Raw genomic sequence first — 20,948 nt, 5'->3', positions numbered from 1 at the left:
GCAGAGCTGCTAGCCATCCCAATGTCGTGATGGTATTCCACTTGACCACCTTCTAGTCGTCCTTAGTTTCCAATAACTAAGCTCCAACAATGGCTGCCGCGAGCTCATCCACCTTCGCCGCCCTCACTTTCCTCTGGCTCTACTGCTTGATTTGTGCTCACTTCCCTTTTGCGCCCTCACTTTCCTCTGGCTCTACTGTAGCGGATCGATGACGAATTGAAGTTGACCAAAAAAGGGGAAGTTAACGGGTGACTGTGGACAGCAAGGCAATAAACATTCCGTGTGCAGAGTTCATGCACACTCGATCAATATTAATTAGGGTTGGGACGACATTGGAGAGAAATAAGCTAGCCCAGTTTCAAATCAGAGGTGCATATCCATTATCCAAGTACAAAGATGCATGTAGTGCACGAAGACATCGTCGTTGCCACCACCACTGGTTCTGATTCGTCCGGAAATCAAGGAGATGTAATCCCGTCCTCAAATCAAGCTGGAAGGTAAGAAGAAGCAGACTGAGCCGAACATCAGCAACTCCCGAGAGATGTAGTCGCCAGAGTTCCGGTGGAACATGTGGCGTAGCTGGTACAGTTACCCGCCGACAATGTATGAACCCTGCTCGATGCTGTGACTGCGGTCACAGCATTGCCGTACGAGGCCCTGTTCGCCGGTGGCGATGGCCGCCGGCGCAGTATTGGAGTACATCTGCGATTGAACTCGGGACAACTCGCCGAGAAGTGGCGCCGTCACTCGCCTATGTTCCGGAGACTCGCCGAGTAGTCCTCCCAGCAATGTCAGGTGGCCGTGGCTAGGACGAAGAACTGGTAACGGCGCCTCCGCGTGCTCCAGTACCCACATGGCGTGCGCCATGGACGGCCGCTCGCTCCGAGCCGGCTGCGTGCACCAGAGGCCGACGACGAGCACGCGCTCCATCTGCCTGTCGTTGGACTCGGACCTCAGCGTTGCGCTGGCGGCCTCAAGAACTCTCGTGTTCTGGCCTGCATACAGCTCCCACACCCAGGATGGCAGTGGCCGCCTCCATGGTCCAAAGCCGGTGACCATCTCCAGCAGGACAATGCCAAAGCTGTAGACATCGGACTCGACGCACCTCTTGCCGGTCTCCATAAACTCCGGTTCGATATATCCTTTCGTTCCCATGACAGTTTCTGTTGTTTGCGCCGCGGCACCGTGGTCGAGGCGGCGGGCGAGCCCGAAGTCTCCAAGCTTGGCGTTGAGCCCCTCGTCGACCATTATGTTGCTTGGCTTGATGTCACCGTGCACCACATATTTGGTGCCACTATGTTCTCCGTGTAGGTACACTAGTGCCTTCCCAAGACCGATGATGATCCTGAACCTATTCATCATTAAGGTACAATAGAACGGAGTCAGTGATCGGTTACTGCATAACCAACATAGCTAGCTTGATACAAAAACAAGTTCAAAATAGCACAACATGCAGTGACAGGACGAACAGAAGAGGGAAACAGAGGTGAGGTGAGCGAAGCTCAACGGGTGAGGTTTCTTGTGGCGGAACCTATCCACCCAGGTTAGACTGTTAGAGTCTTTGATTCGGCAGGCACAAGTGCTGATATTTTCCTACATTTATTCTATGATTTAATCGGTGCTATTCTTTTATGGTAGGTGACGTGTCCGTCGATAACGAGACGCTTGCAGTGACTTCGTTAATCTCGAGAATCAGTTGGCTCAGCCTCTCAGAGGTGCTCATAGGGATAGGTTTGCGTACGTGTATTAATAGGGTTGAGTGTGCGTGTATATTTATAAGCATCTGCATTTGTACTGTATTTAAAAAAAAAAGGAAAGTTTCAGACAGTGTTGCATGGACAAGTAGCTATCATGCTTAGGGATGGCAATGGATACCTGAAACCTAAAATCTGATGGGCAAGAAGTTCTATCCGTTGGGTTTATAGGTACGGATTTATTCCTACAGTACCCAAATCCGTAATGATTCATGCTCATCAAAATATGCTGGTCTCAATAACAACTCTATTTTGATTTAAAAGATATAATGCAAGTTACCTGTCATTCCAACTAAGAGACGTCTCAGTGCTGTAGAGATGCTTGTCGAGGCTACCTCCAGAGATGAGCTCATAAACAAGGAGGAGCCCGTTGCTGCTGTCGCACCACCCCAATAAACGGACAAGATTCTTGTGCCTTAACCTGCTTATGATGTCCACTTCCGCTTCGAACTCTATCCTCCTCCTCTGGGCTTCCGCATCTGTCATTCTGACGGCGGAGATCAGCTTCTTCACCGCGAAACGGCGGCCGCATTCATCACCAAGGTAAACTTCGCTGGAGCCCCCTACGCCGAGCTTCCGCTGCTCATCAAATTTGTTCGTGGCCTTGGCCAGCTCGCTGTACTGGTACCTCCTGGGGCCGTGGCCCAGCCTCTTCCTTGCTCGCTTCTCGCACCAGAGCGAAACCATATTGAGCTTACGGGCAAGGATCAGTAGCAAGAGAAGGCATAGAAGCCCTGTCACCGTAGCAAGCGCGAGCGTTTCCGCACGGACACGGAGCTTGTTTTTGTTGGGGGCTTTTGCTCCGCCTCCGCCGGGGGATTGGCTGGGTGCTGCAGACGCATTCACCGTCCTTGGGGGCGGGGACGATGCCTCCAGATCGGAGCTGAATGACCAGGACAGCAGCTGATGCAGCTCGACAAAGCTGCCCGTGGCCGCAGAGAAGCCTACCGCGACGGCCTCCGGCAAGGACTCTCTCAGGTCGACGTCGGTGCTGACGTGGTATGGGGTGTCGCCGATCTGGAGGTCGACCGACAGCAGCAATGTGTCGCTGCGGTAGGTCACCCTGGCTTCCATCGGGAGGCCGGAGGACAGGTCTCTACCAGCCTGGTACGTGTCCTTGGACGCCTTGGAGACGATGGAGTTGACGTCGATGCCGACGTGGTTGTCGCTCTCCCAGTCTCTGTTGTTGGAGTGAGTGTCGAACTCGACCGCCACGAACCGCTCGTCGCCGGAGACGGTCGCGTTGTTGAAGCGGCCGCCTATGAGCCCCAGGGTGCCCCCGGCGCTGTCCGGGGGAGTCACCGACGGGAAATAGCTTAGGAAGAAAGCCATCCCGTCGCCCGGCGCGCGGGTCTCGTTGACCGACTTGATCTGGAAGGAGAATGTGGTGTTGAAGCTGGCCAGCTCGCGCGTGGCGCGGTCCCAGAGCGGCACCGGGCGCGCGTACCACACCCGGCCGACGCTGCCGCCGGCATCCTTGGTCAGCTCGATCACAGGCTTAGCCCAGTAGGAGTCGTTGCTGTAATTGAGCTCCGAGGCGTAGTCGCTGGTGGAGAAGTCCAAGTTGAAGGAAACCGAGGCGGCAAGGGGTGCATGGATGAACAAGATGATGGTGATCAAGGAGTAGCAGGGGCGAAGGAGACTCGAGAGGTGAGGGAGGGCCATTACTCTGTTCTGTGTTTTGGGTAGAGAGCTGCTATGAGAACGAAGGAGAGGGGAACACCACTAGCTAGGCGCAGCGCAGCGCATCGTCGTGTATGAGCAGGGTCGATCAAGTGGCCGACAAGGAAGCACGGGCCATGAGACTCGGCGCGGTAGGCCGTACACCATTCTGCCAGTAGCAGCCTTTGGTTGCAAGTGGTCGTGGGGGAAAGTAGACTTGACTTGACTTGACTAATGTCTCAATGCATATCTACTAATTTAATAAAATTGTATTAAAATAAATGACCATGGACCACATAGTTGGTGCCAATATGTTCCCCGTGTAGGGACCCTAGCGCCTTCCCTAGACGTACCGATGATGATCCTAACTACACATATGCAAGCACCTTGAATATTTATTTATATGGATACTTAAGTTTATCTGGACCGTTAGATCATCATCAAATCTAATGATCTTAGTTTTTTATTATTGTGAGAATTTTCTATACCCTCGTGACAAATGCTGTCGTTGGGCTCCTCCACGGGGCGCCGGCCGGTGACGAGCTCCAGGAGGACGACGCCGAAGCTGTACACGTCCGACTCCGTGCTGGGGCGGCGCGTGTTGACGAGCTCCGGGTCGATGTAACCCGCGGTGCCCAGCACCACCCGCGTCGTGGCTGGCCGGACGCCGTGGTCGAAGAGCCTCGCCAGGCCGAAGTCCCCCAGCATGGCTTGGTGCGAGGAGTCGAGCATGATGTTGCTCGGCTTGATGTCGCCGTGCACCACACACTGCTCCCACTCCGCGTGGAGGTACCGCAGCGCGGAGCCCAGGCCGATGATGATCTTGTACCTGTTGATGGAAGGCGATTAATTAACTCAGGTTAATCTTTGTATAAAACTATAAATACATGGTAGAACGAACCACGCGCCATTTCAATTAGTCCACCATACCTTTCAGGCCAGGCAAGCCACCTCGCACCGTTGTAAATGTGCTTGTCAAGGCTCCCCTCCGACACGAGCTCATAGACGATCAGGAACCCCTTGCAACTGTCACACCAGCCGATCAGCTGCACGAGGTTGCGGTGCCTCGGCCGGCTGATGATCTTCACCTCGGCCTCGAACTTCCTCCCCTGCACAGACGACTCCGTGAACTTAAGAGTTTTTTTAAATTTCACCATCTAAATTATTACTTGAAGAGCCTTCTGCATAAAAATCGATTTTCCTCCAATAGCTTTTCTATATCTTGTGTACACTCTAAAAAACTATTTTTATTATCTATTTTTAGCTAGCGAGAAATACGGAATTGGAGGATGGCTACACTTGGATAACCAATTTAAGAAGCTGTTGAATGGTATTTTTCCATCAAAATCTCTATTCCTAACAACGAGAATCTTTTAAAGTTGCTCTTAGAAGTATTAAATATAGAATAATTATAAAAGTATTGCATAAATGGATGCTAATTCGCGAGATGAATCTATTAAGTCTAATTAGTTCATGATTTGACAATATTGTGCTACAATAAATATGTGCTAATGATGAATTAATTAGGCTTAATAGATTTATCTCGTAAATTAGTTTCCATTTATACAATTAGTTTTGTAGTTAGATCATATTAAATCCTTATAATTGATATCAAACATCCAATTTGATACGAACTAAAAATAAAAATAAATCGCAGCATCCGAACACCCTACCTCTCTGCCTCAGCCATGCGGGTAGACGGAGGAAACTTCATTGGAACCAGCCTAAACCAGCCCAAACCTGATGGCCCACGACGGAAGAGCAATCGAGAAAGCGCAAACTAATGTCTGGTGTCTGTCGGGGTCCAGCTTCGAGCGCGTAAAGGACTTATCCTGTTTAACTAAGCTAAAATTTAGCCCTAACGCGTAAGGGAGGTTTGTCGGCATTAACTCCTTTCTTCCATTTAATATTTTATATATCTTTTAATTTGACTAAAGTTTAGCTCATCCATTAGCAGTTTTATTTAGATAAATTAATACTAAAGTTTAGCACTATTAGTATTTGCATCCAAATATAACCTTAACCACTATGGATCAAAGGTTACTTCTTGTGCATACTAGAAGGAAAGAAATGCAGTTTATGATATGCTAAGATTCCGTTTGGATCCAAATGCTAATAAATAGAACCGTTAAATTTTAACACTAACCTATCAAAACAGGAAAAAACTAATGGATGAACTAAACTTTATCAATCCTTAAAAAGTTGTCTAAACATTAACCGGTAGAAAAGAGCTAATGGCCAATGGGAACATAAGCTTGGAAAAAAATTTCTCTCATTTATCTAAGGGCCTGTTTAGTTCATTTTGAAAAACGCAAAATTTTACTGTTATAAAGGAATCTTACCAATTTGAAGTACTAAATGAAGTCTATTTGCAAAACTTTTTGCATGGATGGGTTGTAAATCACGAGATGAATCTAATGATGCTAATTAATCCATGATTAAGCAATAATTAACGGATGGTTACTGTAGCATCACTGTTGCAAACATGGATTAAGTAGGCTCATTAGATTCGTCTCGCGATTTACAACCCATCCATGCAAAAAGTTTTGTAAATAGACTTCATTTAGTACTTCAAATTAGTAAAATTCCTTTACAACAGTAAAATTTTGCGTTTTTGCAAAATGAACTAAACAGGCCCTAACTAAACTTTAGCCATTGATCCAAACAAGTATGTGCTAAAGTTTAGCAGCTGCTCAACAAAAATTTAGCTCTAGACGATCAAAAAGAACTTTGGACTTAATTCTGACAAAAGGGTTGCGAACTCGAGCCCAAGAATCGAAGGAGCAATGTTTATTAAAAAAAAAACAAAGAGCAACCGACCCCAGCCTGCTTGCTACGCAGCCGGGATGGCTCCGTCTCCAAAAGGTCTCCAGGAAGTAACATGGAAGGTGGCTCGACGCCCAGTCTTTCATGTAATTCATTCGTAACTCAGGATCAGAGGTCTCAAATCACTTAGGTGGTAGTTCACATAAAAAGTAGAGGGCTTCAACACATAGTTGGCTGCACGTGAAACCTTCCCCCGAGAAACAAAGGTCACCGAGATTGGTAACAAAATGCGTGGAAATTCTTTTCTGATGTACAATGTTGCGAACTACTTGCAAGAAGAAACATAAAATATATAAGACCTGACAAAAACCAATTAAGGGTACCCTACCGAATGGAGCAAATAACATTAATTTACATCAGCACCAAGATATGTTCACAGCATTGCCACTGCTCGTTACTTCAAACTTTATTTCAGATGATACATTACCAAGTATTTGAAGTATCCTTATTTTGTGTCAAGATACTCTACCATAAAAAACATAGCTAATCCTCCAGAATACATCTCAGCGCCCCATCCAAGAGCCGAACAATGGGAAGTTCCTGTATAACATGATGTGAATCATGTGGTAGTCTGAGTATCGACATCATTCCACCCACTGGAATGTCTTCACGGTACCAGACATCAAAGCCTGAAAGCGTTCCAAAATGAGGTACCAAATTAGAATAGAGATTAGTCCTGGTACTAAAAAAAATGTACAGACATCAATCTCCATGATACAAGATGATCCACAACAATGACTTAAGGAATTCGCCAAATCAAGATTTATAAATTGGGAACCCAGTCATTTTATTGGTGCTTTACGAGTAGGTATCTTGCCTTTCCTCATAATTTTGTAGATTATTATGGTAGGAACTAGGAAAATATAGCTAATGACTTCATATGGTCTTGAGAGAACGATAGTCACCAAGAAGCACCCAGACACAGAATAAGAACAGACCCCAAAAAGATTACGTAGCGTGGCCCACAAAAAATAGCCACAAAGGGACGCTATCACATAAATGTTGTGAGCTAAATTGAGGGCTTGTGGCAGAAATATCCCAAATGAAACTACAAACATAATCCCTGCGAAAACAAATTTATGACTTGTCCTGCCAACACTTAAAACAATTGATACCAACTACCAGTATCTTTGAATGTTTAGATTAGACATGTGAAAATGATGTCAAATTTGTCAAAAAAAAAGTACATCAATATTATTATAACTTTACTAAATAAAATAAATAAACATAACATGGTTAAGAAAGTTGTGTTCTGAAGACCATTTGTGTTGGTTTCCAAAATCACTAATTCAGAGATCAGACCCGTAATACCAACAGATGCAACAATGGGTGCTAGACCATAAGTATGGATAATGGCTTCTAAAGAAATACCCCAAGGATCGTATGCAAATGAGGGATAAGAAAAATGACAACGACAAGTAGTACTAATAATATGATCAAGAACAGATCAAAGGACAATACTGAAATTCACCAATACACCAAGATGGACAGTAGAGGAACAGGTATACACTACAGCTGGATCAGGATGTACAGATGAACTAATACGGTATGTCAGTATATGCAGGGTAAAGCCCTGCAACCCAGTCACAGATGGAAAACAACAGACTGATCAACGACTACAAAGTAACTTTTTGTTGCAATAGATTAATACAGTTCCTAAACCTTGATAGTTCCAAAAGGAGAAAAAAAAACTGGCCATATGGAACATAAGAAATTTTAAGTTTAGCCCACCGGTTAACAGTTGGGTCCAATATCTGGTAGGCTCTATGTTCAACACTACAACTTCAGAGAAGCAGACAGAGGCCAGATCTGGCCACATGGCTAGACATTGCAATTTTAATCCATGAATCCATACCTGGGCTGCATGTTTAACCTGTCCTCTTGTTTAGCAGAGTCCAGCTAGTTCGCACAAAACACTATCTGAATCCCACTAAAGGAATTCTAAGGCAGCCAGTAGCAAAGATCTTAGACTGAGCAAACATGGTCTACCATATCCGATTTCATCTTGCTCTGAATTTTTGTTGACACTTAATGGAACAATACTCAATTAGGTTCAGTTCTCTAGATGGTCTCTAAATTGATCATTAGTAGCAATTTCATCAGAGAAAATATTACATTAACATATGCTCAGATCAGATAACTAATTGAATATTGTAAATATTACCATATGCTCAAAAAGGTCACTGGAAATATAAACTGGATTAGGGCATTGGGTTCAGCTAATATGGTAGATCCGTATATGCGGGTAAAGGCATGCAATTCAGTGTTATTTAGATGACAACAGATTAACCAGAGACAACCAATTACATCGCAACGGGGTAATGTAGTTCCTCACTCTTAACCTGTCATGAAACCAATAACAAAATGTAACATATGAAATGTTTAAGTAACCCAGTGGTAAGCAATTAGATCAGATATCAACTAGAACTACTTAAACACTGCAATTTCAGTGAGAAGCAAACAAAGGCCAGATCTCTTGACAGTGCCGTGTCTATTGTCTTTAGTGTTATATCCTGAAAGCAAGACAGTGCCTTGTCTATTTTCTTGATGTGCACAGACACTTGCAAAGTCACATTTAATAATAATAAAAATGTTGATCTTAGATTGAGCAAACATGTTAAGATGCACTTCCTCTTGTTCTAAATATTGCATTAGTAGAAAAAAAATATCATTTTAATAGGTTAGTTCAGCACCAGAGAAGATATTACAGGTTACAGGGGGAAATGTATGCTTCGAATAAATCACCAGGAAAATACTGCACATGTTGTCACGCGGTCAAAATTTTATCAAGGATATACTGAACATGTGTAAGATTACTTTATCACACGACATCTTCCCTTTTGAAAGAAAGGATATATTAAAGAGTAAGCAGCTAAGAGCCATATACCTAATTAAGCGATCCGTGTACATCAAAGGCACTTTCAAATGACTGATTGTCATGAAAGCCACCTCAGTGCTGCGACCACTCAATACTCTTGAGGTCAATACCAGCCTTGGCCATCTCGTAAAGTGGGCTCATGTCACGGAGCTTCTTCACCTGATGCACAGTGAGCTCAATTGCTCTGTCAACCTCTTCCTCGGTGGTAAAGCGGCCCATACCAAAGCGAATAGAGGTGTGCGCCATGTCCTCCTCCACCCCGAGCGCCCGCAGCACATATGAGGGCTCCAAGCTGGCACTAGTGCATGCACTACCACTCGAAACAGCCACCTCCTTCAACCCCATCAGCAAGCTCTCCCCCTCCACATATGCAAATGACAAGTTGAGGTTGCCTGGGTAACGGTGCTCCATGCTTCCATTGATGACAACCTCATCGACCTGCGCACGGATGCCATCGAGCAGCCTCTGCTGCAGGGCACTGACTCGCCTATGGTCATAATCCATCTCTTGAGCCGCAATCTCACAGGCAGCACCAAATCCAACAACTAGCGGCGTAGGCACTGTGCCACTGCGAATGCCACGCTCCTGCCCACCACCACTCATCTGCGGTTCCACCCTGATACGCGGACGGCGGCGAAGGTAGAGCGCCCCGACGCCCTTGGGGCCATAAATCTTGTGCCCGGAGAGGGACATGAGGCCAATCCCCATCCTGTTCACATCAATCGGGATCTTTCCCAGCGCCTGCGCAGCATCGGTGTGGAACGGCACGCCTTTCTCCTTGCAGATGCGCCCAATCTCCTCGAGCGGCTGCACGACGCCGATCTCGTTGTTGACGGCCATGACGGAGACGAGCCCGGTGTCTGGGCGGATGGCGTCCTCGAGCTGCGCGAGGTCGACGAGGCCGTCGCCGCGCACGGGGAGGTAGGTGACCTCGAATCCTTCCTGCTGCAGGTAGCGGCAGGAGTCGAGGACGCACTTGTGCTCGGTCTGCGTGGTGACGACGTGGCGACGGCGGTCGCGGTAGAAGCGCATGACGCCCTTGACGGCGATGTTGTTGCACTCGGTGGCGCCGGAGGTGAAGAAGATCTCGCGCGGGTCGGCGCCGACGAGAGCGGCGACGCGGGCGCGCGCGGCCTCGACGGCGGCGTCGGACTCCCAGCCGTAGAGGTGGGTGCGGGAGTGCGGGTTCCCGTAGCGGGAGAGGTAGAAGGGGAGCATGGCGTCGAGGACGCGCGGGTCCACGGGGGTCGTGGCCTGCATGTCCATGTAGAGCGGGCGGCCCGAGATGCGGACACCCTTGACGATGACGGACTGCTCGTCCTCCTCCTCCGAGGCGGACGCCGCCGGCGCGGCCGCGGCGGCCGTGGAGAGGTGCGCGCTGGCGCCGGCTCCGCGGCGGAGGAAGAGCGGGAGGAGGCGGCGGGAGAGGGCCATGGCGTGGGGAGCGTTCAGGGGAGGGTTGGAGTTCGGGGGCGCCGCCGCGGGGCTCCCGTTTCGGCGGAGGGGCGATTTGGGAATTGCTGGGGAGACGGAGGCGGAGGTGTGGTTTGCGGCGGGAGGAGCGAGGAGGATAGGCACCTCACGACGCGGCGCTGGCGCAGCGGTGGAAATGGAATTGGATAACGGAAGGGAAGTGGGCCACGCAACGGCAAATCGCATTTGGGCCGAGCCTAGGGGCTACGTACGGTTGTTTGAGAGAGCGGCAATTCGGCCCAGTCGAGAAGGAAAGGTGGTGGTGTGCAGCAGTACTACAGCTCTTTGCTACGTGCATCACTCCTCCAAGTGTACTCCAGTTCACTTTCCGGGAACGAGGAGGGGTTATTTCCGATACGGAGCGATGCTTGGTTCTCTGCTCCTCCGTGTACATAATTTGAAGGTAACTAAGAAGATAGATCTTTCGATAATATTAAACTTCTTACATGTCTTATATTTTTCTATCCGCTTATTTTTCTCTATGCTCTTATCTTCCTCCGCTTGTCCCCCCTCCAACCCCACCCCACCCAACCAAATCCCACCACATTGCCAACCTCCTCCTCGTTGTTGTCGCCTTCGACACTGGCAAGGGCGTCCTTCTCCTCCCCTTCCCCTCCTCCAAGCTATCATGCCTCAGCTGGCCCGTCCCGCCCTTGCCCTTGCCGCTGGCCTCCCCCTCGCTGATGTCACCTCCAATGCCGGTGAGGATCGCCCTCCTCCCATCCCTTCCCTCCTGTTCCCTCTCTCTCCTCCTCCCCCTCCATCGAAAGCTATAGAAATCACGATGTCGTTCTTCTTCGTCTTCTTATTCATCTCCGGCGAACATTCCTACCCCAACACCTCCCACCGGTTGTCCTCCGCTGTCCTGGTCGTCGGGGCCACGGCCACCTCGCCCTGCCTCACCGCCCTTCACCTGCCACCACCACCAGATCGACAACCATCCCGGAGCTCCTTCTAAGGACGTCGACACAGGTAACTCCAACCCTAAACCCCGAACTCCGGTATCGGAGCGCCGCCACCAACTGATTTTTACTTTCTTCAATTGATGATGTTACTTCCTCTGCAGGCCCGTCGCTGGACCAGCGCATTTGGAGCGATGGCACAGGGCCTCGTTTTGGTTGGGGCCTCCAAATTTTAGTACATTAACTATTAATAAAAAGGTTAATAACAAATTTGCAGGCCTGCCTAAGGTCCAAAACGGATCAGCGATCAGCAGCCCACCTGTCTACGTGTGTCTACGTGACTTCCTTGGGTTGGGTCTTCGATGCCTTGCGCCCGACGATCGACCTTCCAGGACCCACGTCTCGCACGATCCAAATTCTCTCTACTCTCCAGTAGAACGTCGCCGCCGCCTGCGCTAGACCTAACGCAACGCCGCATTGCCGCAAGCCCGCAAGAACGGAGGCCGCGACAGCAGAATTGCAGAGGGCGGACTGGCGGACGCAATCACGCAGGCTGCAATCACGCAACTCCACAGTAGTACAGTACGCAAGCACGCCTGATCTTGATCGGCTGATCGCACGCGACAACAGGTTAGTTTTCTCATTTTCTGCCCTGCTTGCCGTTCCGTTAGCGTTAGCCACATCTTTTAGTTTGTTGTTCCTGCTTGTAGATTGCCGTACTTGTAGATTGTTGATTCGGTAGAGCTGATCAAATATCAAATATCAAATAGTCATCAACTCATCATGTCCTCTAGTTCAAGAATTAGAAAATTTGATTCTGGTTATGAAAAACGCAAGAAGAAAAAAAGGCTTAAGGCGTTAGCGCAGTCACAAAAAGGTGCTCTTGATAGATATGTTATCAAAGAAAATCAGAGTAGTGCAGAGGATCAAACTCTATAGATGGGAATAGATGAAAATATTAGAGATAACACTAACAATGCTAGCAATGTTGAGGCTCACACTTCAGAGATTGATGAAAATACGAACAATGTTGATGGTGTTGTTGCTACCATTGAGGGATCCAATAGTACTGAAATTGATATTGATTTGAGGGAGAGGGATGATTTTCAGCTGGATATTTTTGATCCCAAATATTGGGATGGGCTTGATAGAAAATTGGTTGATATTTTGGTTCAAAAAGGTCCCAAAAGGGACTTGTCAATTCAAAAAGGCCCTAGAGATAAACTGAATAGAAGATTTTCTGCAGCATTATTCACTAGAGTTTTATCTAATGGAGAAACATGTGATAGAGAATGGCTAGTATATTCAAAAGAGCTTGACAAAGTGTTTTGTTTCTGTTGCAAATTATTAAGAAAGGGTCATTTGAAAAGTCAGCTAGCAAATGAGGGGTTCAATGATTGGTCTCATGTTAACATTAGACTTAAAGATCATGAAACTAGTGCAGATCATATTACAAACATGGCCACTTGGTATGACCTGCGTCTTAGGTTTGATAAGAATCAAACAATAGATAAGGTTGCTCAAAGAGAACTTGAAAAAGAGAAGGAGCACTGGAGGAAGGTTTTGTTCAGAATCATTATGATTGTAAAATTTCTTGCAAAACACAACTTAGCATTTCGTGGCAATAATTGCAAGTTGTACCAAGATAGCAATGGAAACTTTTTAGGACTGGTGGAAATGTTGGCTGAGTTTGATCTGGTCATCCAAGAGCATGTTCAACGGATCACAAATGATGAAACTCATGTTCATTACCTTGGTCCTAGCATCCAAAATGAGTTAATAAATTTACTTGCTGCTGCAATCAGATATGAGATTATTAAAAAAAATAAAGGAATCAAAATACTTCTCAGTTATTCTTGATTGTACCCCTGATATCAGCCATCAAGAGCAAATGTCTTTGATCATAAGATATGTTGATACTTCTTCGGATTGTATAGAGGAATCATTCTGGATATAAATGATACTACAGGGCAAGGATTGTTTGATGTCTTGCAGAATGAATTGAAGAGTCTTGACCTTGATATAGACAATGTGAGAGGACAAGGATATGATAATGGATCAAATATGAAAGGAAAAAATCAAGGAGTACAAAAGAAACTATTGGATATCAATTCTAGGGCCTTTTATTCTGCCTGTTCTTGTCATAGTCTTAATTTAACACTTTGTGATATGTCCAAGAGTTGTGGAAAAGCAAAAAATTTCTTCGGAATCATACAACGTATCTATACTATTTTTGCTAAGTCTACTAAGAGATGGAAAATTTTGAAGGATAATTTGACAGGTCTGATTCTAAAGCCACTTTAAACTACTCGCTGGGAGAGTCGAGTTGATAGTGTTAAGGCTATAAGATTGCAAATGCAGGAAATAAGAGAAGCTCTACTTGAAGTATCCGACATTGATAATGATGAAACAATAAGTAGTGAGGCTCATTCCTTGGCGAACAATGAGCTTGGTGACTTTGAATTTATGGTGTCAATAATTATTTGGTACGAAGTACTATCTACCATCAATTTGGTTAGCAAATAGTTACAATCGAAGGATATGCTTATTGATACTGCAATTGAGAAGGTGCAGGGGTTAATTTCCTTCTTCACTACTTATAGAGAAACCGATTTCCTAAATGCATTAGAGTCTGCAAAAGGAATTGCACGTGACATGGATATTGAGCCAGCATTTCGTACCTAGCGTAAAATCAAAAGGAAAAGACAATTTGATGAGACACCTGATGATCCATCTATTGCTTCACAATCTGTCGAGGACTCCATTAGAATTAATTACTTTTTACCCGTTGTTGATCAAGCGATTACTTCATTGACTACAAGGTTTGAGCAATACAAGGGGTATGAGAAAATATTTGGTTTTTTGTTTATTTCACACAAATTGTGCTCTTTAGATGACCAGAGTTTGCTGTCTTCTTGCACTCAACTTGAGACGGCACTTAAGAGTGGTCAAAATTCTGATATTGACGGCAGTGAATTGCTTGTTGAGTTAAAGTTTCTCCAAGAGTTGATCTCTAACAAGGACATGGGCCCTCATGATATTATGAAGTTTGTGAAGCGGATGGGTTGTTTTCCTAATGCCTATATTGCATACAGAATTTGGTTGACTATTCCAGTGACCGTTGCATCTGCAGAACGAAGCTTTTCAAAATTGAAGTTGCTTAAGTCATACATGCGTAGTACTATGACACAAGAAAGACTCAATGGATTGGCAACAATTGTACTAGAAAATGATGTCATTGAGAAGATTAAATATGAAGATATAATTGAATATTTCATTTCTAGAAATACCAGAAGATGGATATTGTTCAGCGGAAGATAAGGTAACATTAGTACGTATTAAGAACATATCTTTGTATTGAAATTGTGCAATTTATAGTGATTTTTTCTTTTAAGATAGGGCCTAATTTTTTGTTTCGCAGCAGGGCCTCGCATTCTCGAAGACGGCCCTGTTCCTCTTATTCTTCTTTTCTTCATTTTTAGTAATTTTTTCGAAGCCATGGGTCCTTTCCGGATCGAGAGGGCTCTCAGGTTAGGCTAAAATGAGAGCTCTCTCATTTTAAATTTTTCAATATGATTTTAGTGGCCGAGGATTACCTATGTGGGATTCGTCATTTAGTCGATTCCGAGCTTAGAGGGAGGGACGACGCAAGGAGCGAACCAGTCCCCTGAGCAAGCGGCCACACTGGGTGGCACAACAAGAAAGTGAGATATTGTGGGTCGCATATATAGAAGATAGTTAATTAGATAGCCACAGACTATTTCGCCCATAGCCCATGATCAAAATAAACATGGTAAGTTCATATCATGTTGCGATAGTGCAACAATGTGTCCAACCTTCCTATTCGTTCATAGGAACATATTGTCTTTTCTAGAATGTTCATTGCATTTTCATGTGCGTGCACAATGTGGATATGGCTGCAGTGTGAGTCATGTCACATAAAATTTCTCGCAGTTGGCTTTATGACGTCTATTCTCGTTAATATTGTTCCTACCAATATTATATTTCTATATGCTTCTTCTGCCTCTATAATCATGGTGTGCCAAAACATAAAATTTACACGTCTATCCTGGCCGTCGTCTAGCTTTATTTCCATGTTGATTTTGTCCCTCGTGAGCGTATCCAAGTATCACGATTTTTTTTTCTTGCAATATGTTAGATGTTGCACTATTTGGTATGACATAAAGCTGTGAAATAAAGGCCATGTGACCGATTAGAGGGCAGAGAGAAAGGATGGTGGTGGTGGATGCTGATATAAGGTGACATGCAGCTTAAGCTTCTACCTTTCATATATTGTCAATAGATACACATGTATCTTAGGGCATTCGGCTCGGAGTTGCGTGGGGGTGCACCGACGCATGTCGCGGCTGGTGCTGCCGCCACTGGCGTAAGTTCTCGCCGTGCGCCTGGGCGTTAGCCAGGGCCTACGTGCGCGGATCTGGCGGGGTGTACGTATCCTCGGACTCCACCGGGACCAGCAGTTGCCCCGCACATCCGCCATGGCGCATTCCCACAGTGCGGGACAGCCAAGGGGCGACGGGTCACCGATGATGGACCCTTCGCTCAGGAGGTCGTCGTCGGAGAAGAGATCGTGGAATGAGGCAGAACCATACGCCGTCATGCCCATGAACTCGGTCGCGAGCGGGGGCAGTGGTATGGTCATCCGGAGCTCCCTAGCGCAAACGCTCGCGGTGTTGTGAGGCCAAACGGGAACTGGCCGCGCGGTGAACACGGTGGGGGCAGCAGGGTCCCTCTAGAGAGCTGGTGGAAGACGTTGCATAGCGAGAACAGGAGCAAGTCCACGTCACTCGTTGAGGGGTTGGCACCGAGCATGAGCTTGATGTGACGTGCGAGCGCTTCAGTGTCAAGGTCAACCAGCGGCTCAGTCGAGGGAGTGTCTCCCTCGAGCGACATCAGTGGAGTGGTCTCCTCGCGGAGGTGATGCGTGCCGAGATGATCGGCAACAAAGTCCAAGATTCCAAAACAGAAGGCCTAAAGGGCATGAAGATGGGAGGTGCCCACAGCCCAGCGCGCGGGGCCTTAGGAAACTCCAACGAGCTGAAGCGAATCATATCATCTAGGCTCGCAAAGCTAGAGGTATCGTAGACGAAGGCCATCCGATCTTCGGGATGGTGAACGCACGACGTCCTCCTCACTAACGGCACCAAACTGTCAGTTCTGAAAATGGCCGGCAGCTAAATCTACTCGAAGTGTGTTGCGCATTGTGATCGGAGGTGACCTAACACACAATGACTCAAGATTTATACTGGTTCAAGCAATCGTGTCTTACGTCCAGTTGGGGGTCGGTCGGATGTATTGCTTGAGCAGAGGTGCTTGTGAGAGTTTGGAGAGTTACAAGCTTTCGAGTGAGAATAGACGATGAGTCTACTTCTGGAGCGATGCCCCTTTCCTAAGCGGATGACCCTCCCTTTTATAGTCCAAGGGGGCCCCTCCTTACAGGGGGCTGGTAGAAAGAGGGAAAGATAGAGAGGGGGGGGGGGGCGGTTTCCTTTCCCCACTGGTCGGGGTCATCAGCTCTATCAGTCAGGACTGCCAACTCTGTCAGTCGGAGTCCTTGGGTAGCCATCGCGCACGTCCTGTGTCGCGGAGTGGCTGTCCTGTTCTATCCCTATGCGTCGTGTTCTGTCGGTTGGGGGGCGTGTCAGACCCGGGTGCACGTGACTGCACATGTGGCACACTTCTCCTAGGATACGGGATGGGACATAGCCCACGTCCTACATCTGTTGTAACTATTCGTAATGCAGTAAGATTACTCGTATAGTAGTGAAACTAGTCGGACACGGTAGGAAACTACCCGAGAAGTACTCGGGTAGGACTCCTAGGCTTGTACCCGGCTAGGACTTCCATATAAACCTATCACCCCAGACTATATAAGAGTGGACAGGAACCCCCTCGGGGACAATCATCATCAAAGGCAATACAAACCACACAGAACATAGGGTATCACGCTCTCGGCGGCCTGAACTTATCTAAAACCTTATGTTCCTTTGCACCTTCGAGTTCCTGATCTCGGCGACACCCTACCTACAAACTCACCACCTCGGGGGTATCCCTCAGTGGGCGTGACGGTAAAACACTGACAGCTGGCGCGCCAGGTAGGGGTGCTCATCGAAGATCTACCGGAGAACTTGATGGCATCGTTCAACTTCACCAGTGCTGTGCTCGACGAGGGCACGATCTTCATCTTCGGCTCCTGGATTTGCATCGCCCGACGGTCTCGGTGGCTTCAACAGCCACCTAGCCAACTCCAAGGAGCTGGAGGCTTCTCCATCAACTTCAAGCAGCGATCTAGACGACTTCATCGACAACTTCAACGACATGCTGCTTCCCAATCTGGCCCAGCAGCAGATCGAAAAGATGTCCTTTTTCAACTCAACTTCCACTCGTGATGCACCAGGTCTACTCGGATTGGATCCAAACCAATCTGACAACACCTCACGATCCAATTCCCTTTCCGACTTGGAGGAGGATTTGGATCTGCTCCTCAAGATCAAGGACGTGGGCGCCACCGCTAGCCAGGAAGCCCCCGTTTTTGACATCTACACGGATTCCGACGAAGAGTATGTGGCAGAACCAACCTGAATTACACCGGCTCAAGTACGCCGATCCTTTCTCGGAAGGCCGTAAGGACTCAACGACACTTCAAACGGTGTAACCCCGTGGTCTGTCGGGTAAAGTCCCGATAAAACCACCTAATTTAGGATCAAAACAAGGTACGTTGCATGAAGACGAGTCCAGAGATACAAACACCGATAATTTTACATCATAGACATAATATTACATTAGTATTCAAACTTATATGGTAGCAAGACCTAACTAGTACGAATTTATACAGATCTGTTCAAAGTTAGAGTAGCAGTAGCGGAAAATAGAACACGATTCTACCAGATGTCGCGGAACGGATTTGAGCTAAGCCCAAGCTCAACATCACTCGGAGGGACCTGTGTTGGCCGGGGACGGATCCCACTCACGGTCGAACCATCAGAAAAAGCATAGGGCCAGGGCACAGGTAGAGCAGAGTCCTCAGGGGGATTACCTGAAACAAAAGTCACATTGCTAGACTATGTAGCTAGACTATGAAGGCTTACCCGTTTCATGGTATACTTACCCGTTTCATGGTATACTTAGCCATGTAGCTAGACTATGAAGGCTTGTAATGGTTCTGGGTATAGTTTCAGCTGAAAAGTAACAAAAAGTAGATCCTTAATTTCAACTTTTAGCTTTCAGTTTCTAGTTGGTTATCCTTTCTAAGTAAGCAACTATAGCTACTCAAACAATGTGGAAATTTTCTAAACAAATATCATCTTTGATCAACATCAGGTTGCTTTATTACTCTATGTGGCAAAGGGATCAAGCAGTCTCAATCTCCGCGAGAAACGGACGATTCTGAATCGGATTTCAAAACCTTGCAAGGGTAAACCTAACTCACACGCTTGGAACACCCAATGATTGTTCCGAAGCAACAGTTTGCCTTTTATTTCGACTCGTGGATCAGTGCCACCACAAGCGACTATAGGACCATACGCACATCCAATGTGCAGGACGTACGTCTGTAGCGCGACTACATGACCATAGTCCTGTCCGCTGCGCGGAACGTATTTCCGCACGTCAGTGCGTGTACGAAAAACCAAATTACGAGTGGTGGGGGGTATGTCCACTCCTCGGGCTAATTGGTTATTAGGCTTACCGCTTACCACATTTCGCGGCATGTGGCTAGTACTTTCAAACGCTTAACCACCACTATCACACACTGCGACCTTAACAAATTTTCATCAACACAGACGGGGTTTTTGCCAAGATCATGATTCATAATCACAACCCCGTCCGTCATCCTTATAGTGGTTGCAGGAATGTAAACATTGCAATTCCTATAAGCTCACGAGTGATAGGGAATCACTCGACTTCTACCGGTCCTATTAGCTTAGCAGCTAGTCGGATTCAGGTTCTAGTATTCAATACATAGGTTCCTATGAATATGCAACTAAGGTTTCAATATAATTCCTGGAAACTTAAATGCACAAGTAGATATACATGAATATATAACTTGCAGTGTAGTAAAAATAGCGGTTTATGTCCGGGGCTTGCCTTCTTGGGTGGGGCTGGGGTCAGGGATGTCAATAACTTCCGAACGTTGGTTCGGGGCTTCAGTTAATTCTTTGGTGACGTTGACTTGGTCTTCCGAAATGCCCTGCTCGGGTTCCAGAATCAATTCGTAGGTTCTGTCGACGAGTGTAGTCGAATCTACATAATATGCAGTGATTTGAAACAATAGTTGTTGATTTAAGAAATTTACTTCACAATAAAGTTGCAATCTAACAAACAAACATTCTATTTAGCAGACATATCATCTATTCTTATACTGGGCAATCATTTATCGAGTATGAACACAATTACCTAATTGCATTAAATGACATATTGAGTTACTCTAAGCAACTAAGCTAATTACATTAAGTAACATTAGAAGAGATCCTAATTTATCTAACAATTTCCCTTAACCATTACTAGTTTACTTCATTAATTTGACTAATGGTCTTTTTAAGAAGAAGGGTTTATTATTATTTTAATTCTTGGTCAAATAATAAAACTTTAAGTTAGGAGTGATTACTAATACTATAAAAATTAGTATAAATAGGTTTAATTGAAATAAGCTTACCATAAAGCTTTAAGAACATTTTATGCAGCATAGTAATCAGAATAATTAACTTAATTAAATAATATTTAGATCATGCACTATTTTTCTAGTTTGATCTACTGCAAATCTAAGGATAGAAATTTTACTAGAAAAAGGTTTATCTGAATCTAAGCTATTGTGATTTTATCACGATTTTTATCCTTATAGCCATTATGCTATAAAATAAACAAAAACAGCATTGTGATATTAAGATCTATTTATACCAGAAGTTCTACCATAGATCTGGTGCTACAATTTTGTGAACATATTACACTACTCAAAAGTAACACTTTAACTTAATTCCATAAATTTTCAAGAATGAGAACTATTATTCATGGATTATCTTTGAACCCAAGCTTAAATTCATAACTTAAGCTACTTTATGCTATTGATGTTCAAAATTTTATCATGGATTACACATGCTGAAAGAAGGTTAGGGTAAAATTTTCAGCTATAAACACTAATAGATTTATCCCTGAATAAATCCTAAATCTTTCATCAATATAAAACAAGACACTTGAACACCATAGCTAGGAAACAGTTCTTAGTCTACAAATTTTATGTAAAGCTATACATGAGACACACATCCTATGTTTCAATTTTCAGCAACAGCATAGCTAGGGATCAAGAGATCTAATTAGCACACCCACTTCCTAGTATTTATTCTAATTCAAAATATTCACTTATTCAGCTCAATGTTATAACAAAAAAGTTTTAGAGTTTACTTCATGGATTCAAACAAAACTGGTTTGACATTTTTC

At 45.7% G+C, this 20,948-nt stretch overlaps 3 protein-coding genes across 4 annotated transcripts; all 3 read right to left on the bottom strand.

Moving 5' to 3' along the window:
- Positions 1-345: 345 nt before the first annotated feature.
- LOC112882470 (L-type lectin-domain containing receptor kinase IX.1-like) lies at positions 346-3,478 on the bottom strand. The gene is made up of 2 exons (XM_025947539.1): positions 2,035-3,478; positions 346-1,351 (listed from the first exon to the last, which is right to left on the bottom strand). Exons 1-2 carry the CDS (start codon positions 3,417-3,419, stop codon positions 589-591), a joined length of 2,148 nt encoding a protein of 715 aa, XP_025803324.1. The 5' UTR covers positions 3,420-3,478; the 3' UTR covers positions 346-588.
- Positions 3,479-3,845: 367 nt separating this feature from the next.
- LOC112881026 (probable kinase CHARK) lies at positions 3,846-4,573 on the bottom strand. Its single transcript, XM_025945739.1, has 2 exons — positions 4,347-4,573; positions 3,846-4,245 (listed from the first exon to the last, which is right to left on the bottom strand). Exons 1-2 carry the CDS (start codon positions 4,571-4,573, stop codon positions 3,846-3,848), a joined length of 627 nt encoding a protein of 208 aa, XP_025801524.1.
- A 1,885-nt stretch (positions 4,574-6,458) lies between these two features.
- Positions 6,459-10,707, bottom strand: LOC112880730 (cysteine desulfurase, mitochondrial-like). 2 transcript variants are annotated; one of them, XM_025945479.1, is made up of 3 exons: positions 9,130-10,707; positions 8,550-8,584; positions 6,459-6,871 (listed from the first exon to the last, which is right to left on the bottom strand). In XM_025945479.1, the coding sequence occupies exon 1, from the start codon at positions 10,552-10,554 to the stop codon at positions 9,193-9,195; it is 1,362 nt and encodes a 453-aa protein (XP_025801264.1). In that variant the 5' UTR covers positions 10,555-10,707; the 3' UTR covers positions 6,459-6,871; positions 8,550-8,584; positions 9,130-9,192. The 2 variants fall into 2 exon arrangements, with proteins under 2 accessions (XP_025801264.1, XP_025801262.1); XM_025945477.1 differs by lacking the exon at positions 8,550-8,584.
- Positions 10,708-20,948: the final 10,241 nt, after the last annotated feature.

The sequence above is a fragment of the Panicum hallii genome, chromosome 2 (genome assembly GCF_002211085.1).
Source record: "Panicum hallii strain FIL2 chromosome 2, PHallii_v3.1, whole genome shotgun sequence".
NCBI lineage: Eukaryota > Viridiplantae > Streptophyta > Magnoliopsida > Poales > Poaceae > Panicum > Panicum hallii.
Note: the sequence above shows the minus strand (reverse complement) of the source record. Positions and strands in the feature narration are given on the sequence as shown.

Coding starts and splice junctions, on each gene's coding strand:
- LOC112880730 (XM_025945479.1), bottom strand. CDS start 10,554: ATGGCCCTCTCCCGCCGCCTCCTCCCGCTCTTCCTCCGCCGCGGAGCC.
- LOC112881026 (XM_025945739.1), bottom strand. CDS start 4,573: ATGGTGAAATTTAAAAAAACTCTTAAGTTCACGGAGTCGTCTGTGCAG. Junction 4,246..4,346: donor TGGCTTGCCTGGCCTGAAAG/GTATGGTGGACT, acceptor TTCCATCAACAG/GTACAAGATCATCATCGGCC.
- LOC112882470 (XM_025947539.1), bottom strand. CDS start 3,419: ATGGCCCTCCCTCACCTCTCGAGTCTCCTTCGCCCCTGCTACTCCTTG. Junction 1,352..2,034: donor TCTCTTAGTTGGAATGACAG/GTAACTTGCATT, acceptor AATGATGAATAG/GTTCAGGATCATCATCGGTC.